Source organism: Dendrobates tinctorius, unplaced genomic scaffold (genome assembly GCF_039654945.1).
Source record: "Dendrobates tinctorius isolate UK_male_01 unplaced genomic scaffold, ASM3965494v1 ptg000093l, whole genome shotgun sequence".
Lineage (NCBI taxonomy): Eukaryota > Metazoa > Chordata > Amphibia > Anura > Dendrobatidae > Dendrobates > Dendrobates tinctorius.
Window position 1 is genome coordinate 8,684,932 of NW_027361761.1, and position 20,906 is coordinate 8,705,837.

The following is a 20,906-nucleotide window of genomic DNA, read 5'->3' on the forward strand; positions in this document are numbered from 1 at the left end:
TTTAGCTGCCATTTGATTGTCGGTCAAATCCGCCAAAATTTTGACATGCTTAGATAATAACTGGATAGGCAATTCTACAAATATGGTTTTGCTGCCATTTGATGGTCGGTCAGTTCCACCAAAATTTTGACATGCTTAGATAATAGGCAATTCTACAAAAATGGTTTAGCTGCTATTTGATTGTCGGTCAGGTCCACCAAAATTTTGACATGCTTAGATAACTGGATAGGCAATTCTACAAATATGGTTTAGTTGCCATTTGATGGTCGGTCAGGTCTGCCAAAAATTTTGACATGCTTAGCTAATAACTGGATAGGCAATTCTACAAAATTGATTTAGCTGCCATTTGATTGTCGGTCAGATCCGCCAAAATTTTGACATGCTTAGATAATAACTGGATAGGCAATTCTACAAATATGGTTTAGCTGCCATTTGATGGTCAGTCTGGTCCGCCAAAATTTTGACATGTTTAGATAATAACTGGATAGGCAATTCTACAAATATGGTTTAGTTGCCATTTGATGGTCGGTCAGGTCTGCCAAAAATTTTGACATGCTTAGATAATAACTGGATAGGCAATTCTACAAATATGGTTTAGCTGCCATTTGATGGTCGATCAGTCCCACCAAAATTTTGGCATGCTTAGCTAGTAACTGGATAGACAATTCTACAAATATGGTTTAGCTGCCATTTTAGAAAAATAATTTTACAAAAACCAAAATATTTTTTTTTTAAGAGTAAAATAAATGGGTAAAATTATAACAAAATCCTGGTATACATTTCATTCTGCAACGAATGAACAAAATCAGAAGCTTAAAATACAACAAAAACACAACAATGTTTTATTAATGGAAATCAGATCATCACTGGACAATTATCAGTTTATCTATTCATTGCTATAATGTTTTGTTTAGAGAACAAAAAATAAAAATGTCAGAGACTACTTAATTTCAAGCGTTTCCACCCATTCACAGAGGTACAGACTCACATATAAATAAGTACTTACTCACCATATATACAAATTCCTGTTAAATTAAGCATAAATAAATATATACAAACTTAACATTATCTCCCGTCCGGATTTGTAGGTTTGTTTCGTTTTTACTTTTGTAATTTATAAACATTTCAGAACAAATTTAATTGATTCGTTGTTGTTTTTTTTTTACTAAAAAAAAAGATGATTTTGTCTGAAATTAACTTGAAAAAAAAATATTCATTTGAAATTAAAAATGAAATGAAATTAAAAATTATTTTAAAAAAAAATGAAGTGTACTGTTGTTTAGGGATAATTTATAAAATGTTATTTTCGTTTCTCGGAAAAAAAAAAAGAAAACAAAATCTCTCCTTTAAATTTTGGCATATTTTACTTGGAAAGTTTGGATATTTTTAAGCGATGAAAATAAAAAAAAAATAAAATTTAATTTTACTAAATCAAAACTATTTTTAACAACGTAATAAAAGATTGATTGAAATAAAAGAGCAGATAATATCAATATAATTTTATGGAGGTTGACATGAAAATACACGGCACAGCCTTCTGAATAAAATGACAAGGTACAATGATAACAAATGGAAGAAAAAGAAAAAAAAAATTCTTTACAGCATCACAGAATATAAAAATCTAATACAAATATATTTTACATGAAAAAAAAACATTATTATTCTAGTCGGGCAGTGAATCACCTCTGCTATCCATTTCAATTTTCTTATTTTCTTTATGGCAATATTGGCAATATTGTTGTATTTTATATGGTGTTTTGTTAGGGGGGTTTGCAATTAGTTTTAGAAATAATTTTCTTTTTTTTATATACTTATAGCAATTTTGTTACACTTGTATCTGTAACAAATCTGGTAAAAAAAAAAAAATGTCCCCAAAAATTTAAAACACCAATGCAAATCACCGAAGAATGGCGAATACTATTTCAGATGACTATCGGCATATAAATTGTAAGACTTAGTGTCCAAGCTGGACTTACAAGGTTGGGTTTTTTTGTGCATTAATGGACTCATAGAAAAGTTTGAAAACTGAAAAGTTGGGAAAGCCCAATTTTCTAGACTGACGATATTGGATCAATTTTCCTAACTCATTAGGAATCTTCATTGCCCTACGGGGAGTTTCTCAAGTCAAATACCACAGATTATAAAACCACTTATGGCATAACTAAGATATCTAACTACTGGGCAAACTATTATGTGATTGTACATAGCTTCTAATTTGCACCGATTGCCCTATCAACGAGAAGACATTATTTGCTTATTTTTTTTTAAAAAATGCTATATTTTTTATATTGTGATATTATTTAATATCAATTCTTTTTCAGATTTCTGGAGAGTTTGGGAGAAGAAAAAAGGGTGACTTCCGACATTGGTAGAATCGTCAAAATGTTCAATTTTTTATTTACTTTTTTAACATATTGCGTTGAAATGCCTTTTGGAAATCAACATTTAAAGTGAAAACATTAATTGTGAGAGGTCAAACATAGGAAATTACCAGTACGGGGAGGGATGGATGGCGAGGGATCGGTCATATAATCAACTGCGGGTTGTATAAAACACATATTCTACAGCAAAGTGAAGACTTTATAGGACCAGGAGACAGGCAACTCCTGGGTATAAGACTGTTGAATGGAAGGGGATGACCATCCAAGTAGGGTACTTCATGGCATTGTCATGTCCCAATGAGACAGGAAATTTCCATAACTGTGATCCCTCGAAAAATGCAGCTTCCCAAAATTCCTTCCAATTTTCAAAGATCATCTCCCAATGGTTCTGAAGGAAGCAGCAATGGGGCTTGCAAGTCAGTTATAAAGGAGATAAGTAAAAAGAATGCATTCCATAAAATCTCCAGTAAAATGGTCCCTTGTCCATTTCTTAAAGGTGTTGGGGAGTTCTAGAAAGTGTCCTTAAAAATGGAGATAAATACAAAGTTGTTGGCAAACAACGAGCCTGTGTTTTCTGTTTGTGTGCTGGATATTCGTCTATAGGGCTCGATCTGATATATTTATATATAGAATTTGTAATTTTCCAAAGCCAGTCCAGTAATTTTTTTTTTTTTTTTTTTTATTTATTTTTTTTAAAGCTAAAATGAAAGATGTTAAATAAATGATGTCCCCTTTTCATTTTCGGTGTTTTTCTTCCTTGTCACCGTTTTTACTAACAGGTCCCTCTCCGGTTGTGTGCCTGTTAGAGTTGTTATTGTTTAAAAACATCTTGTCCATGCCCTTCAGGGCCTCGGTTAGGTAGTTTTGGAGAGCTGTGAGAGCTGCACAGATGGCTGGTGAGCCAAAACCATGGGTGATAAGACTAAAGTGAGTCAAGCAGCTCTGGATTCCAGGTTCCAAGATAGGAGATGGCCGGCTGTTGCCTATGGGCGTCCTGTCTTGGGCCAGCAGGTCTGTGAATTCTTTACAAAGTTGCCTGTGAAAAATGACAAAACACAAGACATAAGTTTCAGAAAGGGGCTAAGTTATTAAGTATGCCAAGAACAGTCCAAAACCAATGAAGGATGTATCATCGAGGCAACATATTTTGATCCTATAGGAGCCATCATGCATGGGTTCTAGATGAGTTTACCCACCACAATTCCACAAGAGGTACAGAACTTTTCTCTAAACATGCTTTACAGTATTTGAACTCATTGGATGGAAGAAACTACTTGAAGGTCAAGGAGTTTGGTTTCAAAGTTTGGGCAAATGAAAGGGTAAAAGTGTCAAACCCGTTAGTCTAAAGTTCCCGTACATATTAGATAAAGTTGGATAAACTCTCAAATTTTGGCGGAACTTTCCAATCATCTAATATGTACATGGGTCTACCGACTCTCCCCTGGATAAGGATGAAAGATCAGGCAATTTGAATCAAAATGCCCTATCTATTTTTTCTCCAACTAGATAAGCCTTAATCTGCTCTTCTCATTGAGAACACATGAATTCTTACCAAACCTGAGCATCCATCTATATAGGGGATTGAGATAAGAGCACCGTTGGCTGAACGAATGACCATTCCGACAGTTATCTAACGGTCTATGCCATGCCACAGTAACAATATGAAAAAGTTTTATACAACTTTTTGTCACAGTTTTGAGTTTCTTGTAAATGATGGAAAATGTTTTTTTTGTTGCTTTGCCCAAACTTGTCATTCACAATATATTTGGGCATGGGAAGACCGCTATCACCATCGCAACAAGACAAAGTTAAATTAATGTGACATGATACAAAAACAAAAGAGATGAAAAAAATCTAGAAAAAATAAACAAAAATGTAAAAATAAAGCAAAATATAATATAAATATAAAAAAATAATATAATATAAAATATGTAAATATAACAAATAGCAGAAAAACTAAATATATATACAAATAAACAAAAATATAAAAAAATTAAATAATATAAAATATATATATATAAAAATACCAAAAATATTAAATATAAAATATAATATATAAATAATAATAAAAGTAATATAAAATATAATGTACAATTGTAAATAATAACAAACAAATAAAATATTTTGTATATGTAAATCGCAGAAAAAAATATAAAATATATTGTAATTTATAAAAAAAAATCAAATAAATATCAAAATATAAAATAATATCAAATATAATATGTAAGTATAAATATATAATATATATATATATATATATATAATAGCAAATTGCCATTTAGTCAAAAATTTAAAAAAAATCTACATTTCCTTGCATTCGGCAGCATACTAGGCTCATAACTTTACTGCAAACATTTACTTCTGTAGCAAATCACCCTTGAATAATCTCAATTCCATGCTAAATGATTATATCTAAGTGTTATCTAATTAGCCCACAGGGTTAAAGGTATTATGGGATAATTGTGGCTTTTCCTGACCTGTCAATCACAATCCCAAAATGTGAAAGGAAAGTTTGAATTTAGAAAGTAAATGGCAAGATGTCGGGAATTATACATCTTCAAAGGGATCTGAAAGTAATTAAAGGTCTGGGCAACCGATATCTCTTGACCTCGGAGAAGGAGGCAATGAAATTCAAATTACGTTAAGCAAAACATATGTGGGAAGCTGCCTCCATGGTTTTCTTTCTATTAATTCAATGCATTTAGATCAATTTGACAAAAACTTCCTCTTCCTCGCGCTTCCAAGAGAAGGTAACCTGGAATGACCATATCGGTAATTTTGACCTGAGGCTACATTAACGCAGATGGACCCAAATATCCAAAACCATGAAAGGCTAAGTACCCAAAACACACGGTCACCATAGGCCTCTATTTCTGCTCATATACCCTGTGATCTGGTAACCAACCAATGGTGTTCACAACAGAGATCAAAGGTCAAGATGGCACTGGGATTTTCTCCCGAGGAACCATTCACATCCTCTCTATGACCCTTGGGCTGATTCCAAACCTTGTGGAGCCATCACAGATTCCAGATTCCAGTAGATCGTATGGGATCATATAGGCATCAGCCCCAACTCCCTACGGGCCACATAGTAGGTACATGGGTCTGTCTTAATGTCACGCACAGCCTTGTAAATAGCGGATTTTCTCCAACTGAAATGATATGAGGAATGAAAATAAACAATACAAATCCAAAATCATAGTTTTGTGCAGATGAATGAATGAATGATGCCATTTTACTACTTTTAATAAATGAATGAATGAATGGTCGTGTTTGTGTATTTGATGAGAGAAGATTCTGAGTTATTACATTATTTTCACCTTTTCTCTTCTATATAATGTAATACATGCCCATTCATTCATTCATGCATTCATTCTCTGAAAAGTAGTAAAATGGCATCATTCATTCAACCGCACAAAAGTATGATTTTTATTTATAACTTCATTCATAGCAGCTCAATCATATACTAGACAATGCCAATCTAAGATCAAGGTGCCTGTATACTGTAGGACAACATTATACTGAGCCTCATTCATTCATTCATATATTCATTCATATATATGAATTCAATCATTCATATATACAGATTGATACCAGTCTAGAATCCATGTTCTTATATACTGTAAGAAAACAGAAGACTGATGTTCATTCATTCATTCTAGCATTTATTCATATACAGGAAGGTGCCAGTGTAAGCTCCATTGCAGGAAACACAAGACTGATGTTCATTCATTCATTCACTCATTACTTCAATATTTCACTTATTCAATTATTCGCATATAGGGTGACATTAGTCTAAGATCCGCAATGTCATTTACTGATGTTCATTCATTCATTCATTCATTTATTCGTTTTCATAATGATACCAGTCTAAAATTTCCTATGTCATAAACTTTAGGGTAACATAAGAATGATGTTCATTCATTCAATCATTTATTCATATATGGGAAGGTGCCAGTCTAAGATCCAAGCTGCCTTTTATTGGCACAAGACTGATGTTTATTCATTCAGTCATTCATTCAATATTTCATTTGTTCAATCGAATATTCATAGGCAGGGTGACACCAGTCTAAGATCTGTGATACAGTATAATTTATTGCCGGAAAATATAAGACTGATGTTCATTCATTCATTCATTTATTCATTGAGACATATACAGGGTGACACCTTTCTAAGATCTATTCTGTCATATACTGCAACATAAAAAAAAAATGTTCATTCATACATTCATTCATATACAAGATAATACCATTCTAAAATCCGTGCCTTTGTATTCTGTAGGAAAACACCAGACTCGTGTTCATTCATTCATTCATTCATATATTAATCCACATATTGATACCAGACCAGCATCCATGCTGTCATAGATCCCTTCCAACTCAAACATTCTATGATTCTATGATTCTACTGTAGGGTAACAAAATACTTAGGTTCATTCATTAATTCATTCATCTATTCATTCAATCATCCCATCATTCACCTGGCACAATATGATATCAGTCTGAAATCCATCCAGTTGTTTACTGTAGGAAAACACAAGACTGGTGTTCATCCATCCACTCATGACAATCATGCATTTTTATACTGTGGGGGGGGATCGTTCATTTAGTCGCTGCAGAATGCTACCAAAGCGATAATTCACTCATTCATTCGTTATTCATATAGTCTGTTTTGTAGGATGGCAGCCGTCTGATGCTAAACAAACTCATCATTCTTGGATATATAACAGAATGGCACCGGCACCATGATTATTCTAATACGTATTACATGATGACTACTAATTCATTCATTCATTCATTCATTCCTCAATGACACAAGTCTGATATCAACTTCTAATTCCTGTCCAAAATAATTCCAAATATCATGTTTGAGCCTCCAGTAGCCATCTTGTCACCACCTCCACGAATCCTGGAGGGTCTACAGATGTATCGTGCACATCAGACCTAACGACGCCCAAGCAGATACATTAAACGGTGAGAGACATAATGAAGACGCCATGAAAATCTAATAACCAGCAGCTCCAACAATAAACCTTTACTTTCCAATACTTAATGAAATTCTCTATGAAATCATCCAGTTTCCAATAAAGGAGAATTTTCCTGATGATATTAGACCCAACAAATGTAGCCATGGACAAAACTCTCAATCAAAGTGTAAGTCCTTGGTGAGACCGGCAATAGGCTAGATGGACACTTCCACAAGCTTCTGTCAGCTGTCAAAATGCATCATAAGGTCTATCGTGCCATGTATGTTCCCAAAAATTGGTCTATTCTAGGTTACTTTATCTTCTTCTGGAACATCTCAGCATATATTATGAACAACCGGGCAGGTTGGTCATAAAATTAGGGACCTTGATCCCAAAGCTATAAGTTTGCAGTACTGGGATACCAATATAAAATAATACATTTACAGGACTGGAACCATGATATCAAAGCTACGGGGCTGCAATTCTGAAACCCCTCATCTCAAATGTTGGGCTCCGGGACAAGGATTCTGACACCAAAACAAAAATTTTGAGGTTGAAGTATGAAGATCCTGAGCTCAAAACAATAGGGCTTCCTTCAATAAGAAGAGCCTGATCTAAAAACAAAGCAAAGAATATATGGACCCCCGATCCCTAAAATGTGGAGCTTCAGTAAGAAGAACCTGATCCTGAAACAAGTGGGCTGCAGATCCTGATCTCAACATTTTGGAGCCACAAGAGTTGCATCTTGATCATAAAATTATAAAGCCACAGTATGACAAAATCAACCCCAAAACATGGGTTTACTGTAGTGAGATCCTGATCCCAAAATTTTGGAGCCACAGCATTGAGACTCTGATCCCAAAACAGGGTGATTGTCCCAATCTGGTGCCCCGATCATACAACCATGGAGTTGCAGGACTGAAACGTTAACCCCAAATGATAGGACTGCACTAATTAGTCCCCTTTCCTACAACAGTGGTGCTGTAGTTTTACGACCCTGATTCGGTTGCAATAGATCTGGAGTACTGCGACCTTGATCCAAAAATAAAAGGCGGCAGAGTAGTGATGAGCGATTATACTCATTGCTTGGGTTTTCCCGAGCATGCTCTGGTGTCCTCCGAGTATTTTGGCGTGCTCGGAGATTTAGTTTGTGTTGACGCAGCTGCATGATTTGTGGCTGCTTGACAGCCTGAATACATGTGAGGAATGCCTGTTTGTTAGGGAATCCCCACATGTATTCAGGCTGTCTAGCAGCCACAAATCATGCAGCTGCGTCAACACAAACTAAATCTCCGAGCACGCCAAAATACTCGGAGGACACCAGAGCATGCTTGGGAAAACCTGAGCAACAAGTATACTCACTCATCACTACTGCAGAAGAAAGACCCTTATTCCAAAAATAATAGACTGCATCATTGAGACCTGATCTCAAAACATTGGGGGCTGCAGAACCAAAAGCTCCAGAACTGTAATCCAGTCCCTAAACTAGTAGAGGTGCAGGACTGAGACCCCCAGGAAGGAACCACAGGATCAACAAGCTGGATATTTGCAAAGTAAAAGAAGACAGTGAGGAAGCAGAACATGGAGGGGTGTAGCTGGAACTAGGAGGAATTTGGAGAGACCTCAGAGCAGGGACAGGCAGATGTTCAGGTCCCTGTCATAGCACAGAACTTGGCACTTACTTTGTAGCCAGCAGCATATTCTTTCTGGAGTGCAGATCAGTAGGGTCCGTGTGCTGTCTATTCAAGTATTCCGACACCGCCTTGGCTGGAAATTCAGTTTCACAGATGTAGCCAAAATCCCGAGCGAGATGGACAGCTTCACCTGTGGGGAACGTATAATTGTGTGGTCAGAGGTGGCACGTCCACGTATAGAACCGGTGTATGGACTGTAGAACACAACACCCTACGGCTGTCCAGTATTTATCCCCTTTGGTGTATCACTGCGGGTGTAAGAACTGATCTCACCCGTGCTGTGTCGGACCCTTCAAGGAAGCTCATTAAAAATAAAAAACTGCACGTTGAGTTTTTCGATCCAGCAGATTAAGCTGGTGTAAAATGTGGATAACAAAGAACATGTCTGCATCAGTTGAGGCAAAAGAATACTGATCCTGATACAACTCAGACCTAATTTCCACCTGTTTGGCCATTTGTCTATCTTTGCCCTCCAGCGTGACGACAAAACACCAGAAAGAAACTGATGAGAGACCGGATCCCATAGTATGTTCACATTCATCCTGCACATCATAGGTTTCCATACAAATAAAGACATGCATAGATATGAGATAGATAGATAGATAGATAGATAGATAGATAGACAGACAGACAGACAGACAGACAGACAGACATACAGACAGACAGACAGACAGACAGTGTGGCTGTTTCAAGATGCACAATAAGGAGGCACTTGAAGAAAAATGGGCTGCATGGTGTAGTCGCCAGAAAAAAAAGCCATTACTGCGCAAATGCCACAAAGTATCTCGCCTACAATACGCAAAACAGCATAGAGACAAGCCTCAAAACTCCTGGAACAAGGTAATTTGGAGTGATGAGACCAAAATTGAACTTTTTGGCCACAACCATAAACGTTACGTTTGGAGTGAGGTCAACAAGGCCTATGATGAAAGGAACACAGTTCCTACTGTAAAGCATGGAGGTGGATCGCTGATGTTTTAGGGATGTGTGAGCTACAAAGGCACAGGAAACTTGGTCAAAGTTAAAGGAAAGATGAATGCAGCACGTTATCAGCAAATACTGGAGGTAAATTTGCAATCATCAGCCTGGAAGCTGCGCATGGGACGTGCTGAGACGTTTTGACATGACAAAACACAAGGTCAAGTCGGCCTGTCATTGGCCACAGCAGAACGAAGTGAAGGTTCTGGAGTGGCCATCTCAGTCTCCTGACCTCAATATCATTGAGCCAGTCTGTGGAGATCTCAAGCATGCAGCTCATGCTAGACAGCCCAGGAATTTACAGGAACTGACGGCTTTTTTCAAGAAGAGTGGGCAGCTTTACCATCTGAGAAAATAAAGAACCTCATCCACAACTTCCTCAAAAGACTTCAAGTTGTCATTGATGTTATAGGGGGAAATACATGGTATTAAAAAATGGGGTATGTGAGCTTTTGATCAGGGTCATTTGGATGTTTTTAGGTTGTCATTATGATTCAAAAAGAGAAAACACAGTAGTCTGTCAATAAATGACTTCACCCAACCACTAACCATGAGTGGAAAAAAAGGTCTGGTGTTATTTTTATTTATTTTACTCATTTATATAACGCCATTAATTCCATAGTGCTTTACAGACATTTTTGGCACTGTCCCCAATGGGGCTCTTAATCTAAATTCCCTATCAGTATCTCTTTGGAATGTGGGAAGAAACTCACACAAACACGGGGAGAACATACAAACTCCTTGCAGATGTTGTCCTTGGTGGGATTTGAACCCAGGACCCCAGCGCTGCAAGGCTGCTCATTCATATTCTCTGAAAAAGGGCCAAGAAAGCAAAAATTCTGCCGGAGTATGTAAACTTTTGAGCACAACTGTAGATAGATAGATAGATAGATAGGGCCCACCAGTAACATTGACTTTGGGGGCCCACTTTTCACCTGTATATACACCTGTATATAAATATTACATGACCCTCGTTCACAAATTTACCTATATCTCTATGTAATAATAAACTGGGTACTTTAGTTAATCAATGATGAGATGCTGTAGTTTTCTGTGCAAAGTGAACCAAGTGAATTATGCCAAGTAGTGCCATACAGTGGTGTTGGTGGCCCAGATCTGCACAGGGGCCCACCGGGGGTTTCTCCTGTTACCCTATGGGCCAGTCCGAGCCTGGATAGATAGATAGATAGATAGATAGATAGATAGATAGATAGATAGATAGATAGATAGATGGATAGATAGATAGATAGATAGATAGATAGATAGATAGATAGATAGATAGATAGATAGGCACTATGCGCCTTCAGATATTTGCAAATATTGAACTTATGAATTATTTTACATTAATATACTCATAAAATTAAGGTACTTAGTGTAAAAATTAGCCAATTCATGAGAGCCCACCAGCCATGGCAAGGCCTACCTTTCTATGATGGGACCGTAGACCTAATATTTATAAAATGAAACTCTTAGTGGCCAAAAGCTGACAAATGTAAACCACAGGTAGGATCCTTAGGCTATGTGCACACGCAGCGGATTCTGCTGCGGATTGGCCTGCGGTTTTCCCTGCGGTTTATCACCTCTACAATGGAGGAGATGGTAAACCACAGCAGAATCCGCAGAAAAGAAGTCACATGTCATTTCTTTCTGCGGATTCAAAACCGCAGCTTTTCCGCAGTTAAAAATCCGCAGCGTGTGCACAGAGGAATGTAAATCACATAGGATAACATGCTACTGTACACTGTCTGCAGAACTGCTGCGGCCAAAACCGCAGCGGATCCGCAGCAAAAACTGCAGCGTGTGCACATGGCCTTAGACCAATAGGAGGAGATCAGATCTGGAGGCAGCGACTACCTGCAATAGTATACCTCACCACAGGAGCGGAGACAGACACGAGCGGCCCCTGTGCGAGGACAGTATCAGGGCTCTGCGCAGTCCGATAACTCATCATAATGCACAATCCACATGCTTCAGAGGTAGAACCTGCGCCCATCACCACTGGGGGTGCTGCAAAAACAAAGACTGAGCAGCACCCCCGAGCGTCACGTGAGAGCTGCACAAATGGGGGAACTTTCATCATAAACTGATAAATAGAAACTCCATCTGATAGACTTTTCTGTGATCTTTCAATGACCTGGCAGACTGAGGCGTGAGCAAAGAATGATATTATTATTATTATTATTATTATTATTATTATTATTAGAGTGCAAAAAGCACAGCTCCGCCCTACAAGAACTGATGAGAATACGTTAATAGTGATTAAAGGAATAATACCGAAAACTATAATGACAGTAATATTGATGACAAGAAAAAAAAATAATAGATGCCAGTCTTAATAATAGTAATGATAATAATAATAAAAATAATAATATAAAGTAAATAGTATTAATAATAGTAAATGTAATAAAAGTAATCCAAATAAAAAAACAGGAAAAAAATATATTAATAAAGTGTAATAATAGTAATAAATGTAATAGTAAAAAAACAAAATAGCAGTGAAAATAATTATAATAATATCCATCTATAATATCATTATATTAGTAAAATAATAATAATTGTAGCATTATTGAGGCCTAACACCGCTCGTTTGCTAGGGGTGGCTCAGTGGTTAGCACTGTATGAAGCGCTGGAGTCCTGAGTCCAAATCCCACCAAGGACAACATCTGCGAGGAGTTTGTATGTTCTCCCCGTGTTTGCGTGGGTTTCCTCCGGGTTCTCCGGTTTCCTCCCACACTCCAAAGACATACTGATAGGGAATTTAGATTGTGAGCCCCATCGGGGACAGTGATGATAATGTGTGCAAACTGTGAAGCGCTGCGGAATATGTTAGCGCTATATAAAAAAAAAAGATGATTCGCTCTTTCTGCTCTCAGGTTTCTCGCTGTCACTATTCCTAATGCACCACAGAAAGAAAGTGCAGCCAGCGATGGCCTCAGAAGACGGCGCTGACCGGAGACTGGGAGAGAAACCTCCGGAATCAAAGTGTTACATAACCTAAGGAAAGTGGGGACACTGCAGAAGACAACCACAAGGACTATCCACACAGACTGTGTGCAGGAGGACGAGAGGGAAAGTGAGGGGTGAGAACCAGCAGAAGTGATGGAAAGACAGAGAGAGACAGAGAGAGAGAGAGATAGATAGATAATAGATAGATAGATAGATAGATAGATAGATAGATAGATAGATAATAGATAGATAGATAATAGATAGATAGATAGATAATAGATAGATAGATAATAGATAGATAAATAGATAGATAGATAATAGATAGATAGATAGATAATAGATAGATACATGATAGATAGATAGATAGATAGATAGATAGATAGATAATAGATAGATAGATAACAGATAATAGATAGATAATAGATAGATAGAAAGATAGATAGATAATAGATATATAGATAGATAGATAGATAGATAGATGATAGATGGATAATAGATAGATAGATAGATAGAGAGATAATAGATAGATAGATAGATAGATGATAGATAGATAATAGATAGATAGATGGATATATATAGATAGATAGATAGATAGATAGATAGATAGATAGATACATAGATAGATAGATAGACAGAAGGTATTTCTCTTATGATAACAGGTGGCAGGGTTGCGCCATCATTGCACATGGTGTATAGCGCTGGTTATTGGGGGGCTCCTCCCTGCGCTGTGACGTCAGACTATTACTTCTTCTCACCTTCCACCAGTGACGTCAGCAGGGTGACGTTTGCAGCCTTGCGTCTTCCCGCTGGCAAATTCAACCCGATTTTCTCCAGTCTTTCCCTTAAGGATCTTCCACCATTTTTTGACTTTGCCCTGAGGACATAAAATACAGTTGTTGTTGTTGTTGTTGTTGTTGTTGTTGTTGTTGTTGTTGTTGTTGTTGTTGTTGTTGTTGTTGTTGTTGTTGTTGATGACGCAATGAGCCGCACATTTACTAATATCAAAGAGCCGCAAAGAACTACAAGTCTCAGCACGAGAGCACGAGGCATGGCGAGCTGCGACTTGTAGTTCCGCCGCAGCTGATGTTTCTTTTGCAGCTTGTAGGGAAATTCTGGAAACGAGTCAGCGCCTCTGAAACCTGCCACACAGCCTGTCCTGCTGGGAGTTGTAGTCCACCCCGGTGTGTGTGTCACATGGTATGTGGCAGTGTAACCCCTGCGCTGCCGGCCTCACCTCCTCAGCACCCCCCCCAGCAGGGAGGCGTTCAGACACTCGGGGGGGGACAGGCGGCGCTGCACTTCTCCCACCGTCACTTTGTATTTGGATGTGGAGCTGAGTAAGGACAGGCGGCCGGGAACCGAGCAGAAGACCTCCCCGGCGTTCACCGACATCCCCCCCAGGAAGCCATCCTTACTCATCATCAGGGAGGTCACAGACTTGGGGGGCACGGGGACTGCGGAGACACAAAGCAGAGGGTTAGAGCCCAACACCGGGAGAGAGAGAGGGATAGAGAGATAGATAGATAGATAGAGAGATAGATAGATAGATAGATAGATAGATAATAGATAGATAGATAGATAGATAATAGATAGATAGATAGATAGATAGATAGATAGATAGATAGATAGATAATAAATAGATAGATGATAGATAGATAATAGATAGATAGATAATAGATAGATAACAGATAGATAGATAATAGATAGATACAGTAGATAGATAGATAGATGATAGATAGATAGATAATAGATAGATAATAGATAGATAACAGATAGATAGATAGATTATATATAGATAGATAGATAATATATATAGATAGATAGATAACAGATAATACATAGATAGATAATAGATAGATAATAGATAGATAGATAGATAATAAATAGATAGATGATAGATAGATAGATAATAGATAGATAACAGATAGATAGATAATAGATAGATACAGTAGATAGATAGATAGATGATAGATAGATAGATAATAGATAGATAATAGATAGATAGATAACAGATAGATAGATAGATTATATATAGATAGATAGATAATATATAGATAGATAGATAACAGATAATACATAGATAGATAATAGATAGATACGGTAGGTAGGTAGATAGATAGATAGATAGATAGATAATAGATAGATAATAAATGACAGTACCATTTAATAAATACAATTAAATAATTAAAAAGCAATACATCATATGAAACACAAGAGATAAAAGTCGCATGGACAGTGAGCTGAGTGTTCCCAGCAGAAGCCGCAGCTCGGCGCACGGTGTGTGCAGGGTGACACATGCGGTAATTTGGGGGGTCGCTTGGTTTGTCAGTAATTATGAGCGCAGTGTTCTCCGCTCTGGGGGGAGATGGAGCCCGGAGACCCCCGCAGGGGCAGAGCTGCCGCCGGGGCCCGCGGGCGCTCCGCACCCATTAACCCCTTCCTGCACACACTGCCTCCACCCACCAGGGCAGGGGAGATGTTACCCGCTCAGCCTGCAGTGGGGACCCCAGTACACAGACCTGGAGGGGGGCTTGCTGGGACTCCTGTCTCTGACAACATGGGCGACTCTTATGTTTAATTATTCAGAATTACAGTTAATGAAAGATCCAGAAGGGAAATGTATGAACTGTAAGCAGAAGAGGTGTAATAATGACACCGCAATAAGTGCTGTCAGCCAGAGCCGGGGTGTGATAAACAGGCATGGAGGAGAGAGTACTGACAAGAAAGAGACTAAACAATGAAAAATATAATAATAATAATAATATCCAAAACATAACAGTGATGTATGAAACAAATAAATAATATTAAATTAAGAAAATAATCAAATAAATTATAGTCATGATACAAAGTATGCTACAGATATTATATTTGTATATTTGTAGTAATAATCTATAATAATGACTCTATAGTTACCAATCACAGCAGTTATTATTTAGTATATAGATATCATTTCTATTGTTCCCAATATTATTTCATATTGCCATACATGTGTTATTTACTAGTAAACAATCCCACTAGAATCAAGGGTTAACACAATCTTGTATTACTATAGATGATAAATTACAGTTATAAAAATATAACGCACGATTATTACTATTGCTATATTTAGTTCATGTTGAGTTATTTATTAGTAAATGATAAAACGAGAAAATAAAGATCAATTATATTATTATGTTCTGTGAATATTGGTAAGAAACACAACAACATAATAAAAGAGATGTTGTTGCTATTATTATTATTATCCCATATTGCAATAGATGTGTTCATTATTTTTAATATATTAAAATGATGAAAAAACAATTAACAAAAGATTATATTATCATATTCGATGATGTTGAAAACAATAAAAATAATAATAATTATTATTATTTTTATTATTATTATCATTATTATTATTATTATTATTATTATTATTGTTATCATTATTATTATTATTATCATTTTTATTATCATTATTATTATTATTATCATCATTATTATTATTATTACAATTTTATTATTATCTTTATTATTATCATTATTATTATTATCATTATTATTACTATTTTATTATTATTATCATTATTATTATTATTATTATTATTATTATTATTATTATTATTATTATTATTATAAATAAAAATAAAGATTATTATTATTATACTATTAATAATTGTAGTAACAATGATGAGAATTAGTATAGTAATCATGAATATTGTAGTAGTTATTCCTCCCTCTTCTGGTGTGTGTCCCCCGTTATTACGCGGTGCTGTCCCCTGCAGTGATGACAGGGACATTTCCACGGCTTCTTCCTGCGTGGACTGTGGATCGGTTCCTCATTATTGCTTTTATTGATGGCCCCTCCAAATCGTATTAACCCCCCCTCTGCCAATCCGTAGCTGTTGATTGCCCCTTCCATTATCCCCCGGTCTCGGCCTCCTGATGGGGGCGCTCATGCACCCCAGGGCCCCTGACTATGTGGCATTAATGGCTCCTACCGAAAATTCGCCTTGACCGAGCTCGGGAGCGCTCGTTTCTCAGGCTGCTCCTCTCTTCTGGGAACAGCTCAGAAGCCGCGGTATAACGAGGGGGGAGGAACAGGCGCGGACACAGGAGCCCCTCCGCAGAGGAGGAACTACAAGTCGCAGGATGCTGTGACCCCGGACACTGGAAAAGAAACTTCATTTTACCTATAAGCGATGGCAAGAACTACAAGTCTCAGCATTCCACGATGTGCGACATTTACTGCAGACCGACAAGAAGAGGTGGATGACCCTGTCGCGATATATTTCTGGTGTCAGAGGCAGGTGCGACATTTCCTGACACATGTTGGTGCTGTTCTCCCACCACAACCTCTCGGTATCAGTGGGAATAGGAGACCCCTCCTCGAGGAGCGACCAACGCGGACTGTGCAGAGAGTGGAACTACAAGTCTCAGCAAGACCCTGACAACACCAGAAATGCTCCCACAGCCCTCACATGGAAGAGCGGCGCTCAGCAGCGCACAGTGACAGCCGGACTTCACCCCCCCTGCTCTGCACCCCCAGCACCAGCCCCGGTCTGAGAAGGGTTCTCCTGGCCTCGCCCTTCATCTCTGACTCCTGAGGAGTGAGGAGGATGAGGGGGAGAAGAAGCCATCATCCTGCTCATCATCATCATCATCATCATCATCATCGTCCTCATGGCGGAGCCCTGCGCTGTACTGTGCCGCATGAATGTCGCAGCATTGCACAGCAGATGAGTCGCATTCATTCCTCGTTAACCCCTTCCTGCAGGTGGAATAATAAGTGTCACAAATGTATTGCCGCATCCGAGAAAGGAGGGCTGGAGGAAAGTTTTGCTAGGAGGAGGAAGAAGAAGCCGGGATATCGCGACATATTTTATAGCAGCAGCAAAAAACATCGAAAACTTGAGGTGGAGCTGAGGAACCAGCCTGGGACATGGAGGTGAAGGGCAGAGTCACACAGTAGTAATAATAATCATAATAATCATAATAATAATATGAATAGTTTTAATAATATAACATGAATAATAATATAATAATGAAATAATGATAAAAATAATAATAAAATAATGATAAAAAATAGTAATAAAATAATAATAGTTATAATAATTAAAAAATATATTAATAATAATACAATAATAATTATTATTAGAATGATTGCTATTAGCATTAATATCATTAATTGTAGCAGCATTATCATTATTACATTATTATCATTATTATTATTATTTCTTGTAAAGCTAATTGAACAATTGATGGATTGATTTCTGTCTGTTGATGCTTATTTTTTAATCTTTGATTATATCTGCTCCTATTTCCAGGACCATGAAAATACTATATATATATATAATTTGTGTATTTTTTTTTTACTCCTTGTTCGTTTTCTAATTTACCATTTTATATATTGTCGGATGCAAAAATAAATAGTTTTTGTTGATCATCTACTATATTTTTTTTTCTCTTTTATTATTTTTTTTTTGCTTTCTATATAAATTTATATGCACAGAGAGGTTTTTGTTTTTTTTTAGAACCTGAGCGGAAATTAAGAGGAACTTCTTCAAATCTGAAAACTCTTGACTCTCATATTCTTTTTCGAAAAAAAATAATAATCCTCGGTGTGCACAGAGCCTGACTCTGACCTGAATGATTGGGAAATGAGGGGTTAACATGACTGTCCAGCTGGCAGCTCTCGTTTTCCAGGAGAATCCTTCTTGCCCCCTTGTTCTCTGGCAGGGGGCTCATGTCTGCAGCCTCTGGGGTCAGTGCTGCACAGATTGGATCAGGTAGAATATGGGGTTTGCTGACTTTATTTTTGGTACTAAAATAATTAAAATAAATCCAGAGAAAATAATGTGTCCTCCCTGTCAGGTTGCTCCTTGGTTTTCGTTCAGTCTACAGATCCAGCGGGGATCAATAACGCTGCGTTTTATTTTCCATCTTGTAAAAATATAGGAGATTTTGCAGGGTTTGTTTTATGTTCTTTCTTTCTTGTTTTATGCATATTATGTTGTTGTTTTCTCCACTTTGTTGTTTGTTTTTCTCCACTTTTATTTTCTTTCTTTCTTGTTTTATGCATATTATGTTGTTGTTTTCTCCACTTTGTTGTTTGTTTTTCTCCACTTTTATTTTCTTTCTTTCTTGTTTTATGCATATTATGTTGTTGTTTTCTCCACTTTGTTGTTTGTTTTTCTCCACTTTTATTTTCTTTCTTTCTTGTTTTATGCATATTATGTTGTTGTTTTCTCCACTTTGTTGTTTGTTTTTCTCCACTTTTATTTTCTTTCTTTCTTGTTTTATGCATATTATGTTGTTGTTTTTCTCCACTTTTGAGCCCAGAATCGCAGACTTCTCCGCGGTTCCTCCCCACACAGTGCAGGAATAGGGCTCAGTTCACACTAGGCTGTGATTTTTTTTTTTTTCTCAGCTTAAAATAAAACCTGAGTCCTGAAGATTTGAAAAAAATTGATTCAAACCCTTGTGTAAAAAAGGGAAATAAAAGCTCTGTTGGAAGGTTTTTATACGTTTTTTTTGCCGAAGCTTAATTACATAGAAAAATAAGTCTTCCTAGATGTCGGAGACGCGCAGTGTGAACCTGACCCGACTTTACTTCTTTCAGCATTAACGACACCTGACTATAAATCATAGAAATAAAGGAGAGAAGCCTAAAAAGAAACGAAACGAATGGTTCCCGCCAACAAAGTGTATATATACACACAATTACACATTACCAGCCAGAATATATATATATACACACACGCATTAATGTGTTCACTCGCATGTAAATTCCCACACGCACGTATATGTGTGCACACGGGTTTCTGAGTGCGCATGCGCCTATCTGCCTGCGCCTGCATGTCTGTGTGCTGTGCATAGGTGTGTATGGAGGCGTGTGACCTATAGAGGGGTCAGAGATAACTATAGAACGTTTGTAGAGATTTATTTTATCCACTTTATAAAGCTCCATTCTGACAGAGTCATCAGAACATGAGTCACATGACCCTCCACATCTCCAGGTACCAGAAGTCCCAGCATGCCTCCTGTCCTGCCAACCATGGGAAAAGAACTGCGAAGACTCAACAGGTTTACCCCAAACCAAAGAGGGATCCGCTGTATGCCTCATAATAACACAGTGTATGTATCATGTACCACATCTATAGAGAGAGAGAGGATAGACAGATAATACATAGATAATACATAGATAGATAATAGATAATAGATAGACAGATAGATAGATAATAGATGACAGATAGATAGATAGATAGATAGATAGATGATAGATAGATAATAGATGACAGATAGATAGATAATAGATGACAGATAAATATGTAATACATAGATAGATCGATAGATAGATAGATAATAGATGACAGATAGATAATACATAGATATAGATAGATAGATAGATAATAGATGACAGATAGATAGATGATAGATAGATAATAGATGACAGATAGATAGATAGATAATAGATGACAGATAAATATATAATACACAGATAGATAGATCGATAGATAATAGGTCGATAGATAATAGATAGATAGATAGATAGATAGATAGATAGATAATAGATAGATAATAGATAATAGATGATAGATAATAGATAGATAATACATAGAACGTTTGTAGAGATTTATTTTATCCACTTTATAAAGCTCCATTCTGACAGAGTCATCAGAACATGAGTCACATGACCCTCCACATCTCCAGGTACCAGAAGTCCCAGCATGCCTCCTGTCCTGCCAACCATGGGAAAAGAACTGCGAAGACTCAACAGGTTTACCCCAAACCAAAGAGGGATCCGCTGTATGCCTCATAATAACACAGTGTATGTATCATGTACCACATCTATAGAGAGAGAGAGGATAGACAGATAATACATAGATAGATAATAGATGACAGATAGATAGATAATAGATGACAGATAGATAGATAGATAATAGATGACAGATAAATATGTAA

At 37.0% G+C, this 20,906-nt stretch overlaps 1 protein-coding gene across 4 annotated transcripts in view; it reads right to left on the reverse strand.

The window, feature by feature from the left end:
• Window positions 1–819: 819 nt before the first annotated feature.
• TFAP2B (transcription factor AP-2 beta) overlaps window positions 820–20,906 on the reverse strand; it is a 138,334-nt gene continuing 118,247 nt past the window's right edge. For all 4 annotated transcript variants that reach the window (XM_073586416.1, XM_073586418.1, XM_073586417.1 and 1 more), the window contains 4 exons: window positions 14,200–14,419; window positions 13,721–13,839; window positions 9,030–9,171; window positions 820–3,417 (listed from right to left, as the gene is read on the reverse strand). In XM_073586416.1, coding sequence (XP_073442517.1) covers window positions 3,117–3,417; window positions 9,030–9,171; window positions 13,721–13,839; window positions 14,200–14,419 — 782 coding nt within the window. In that variant the 3' untranslated portion in view covers window positions 820–3,116. The remainder of the gene's footprint in view (window positions 3,418–9,029; window positions 9,172–13,720; window positions 13,840–14,199; window positions 14,420–20,906) is intronic.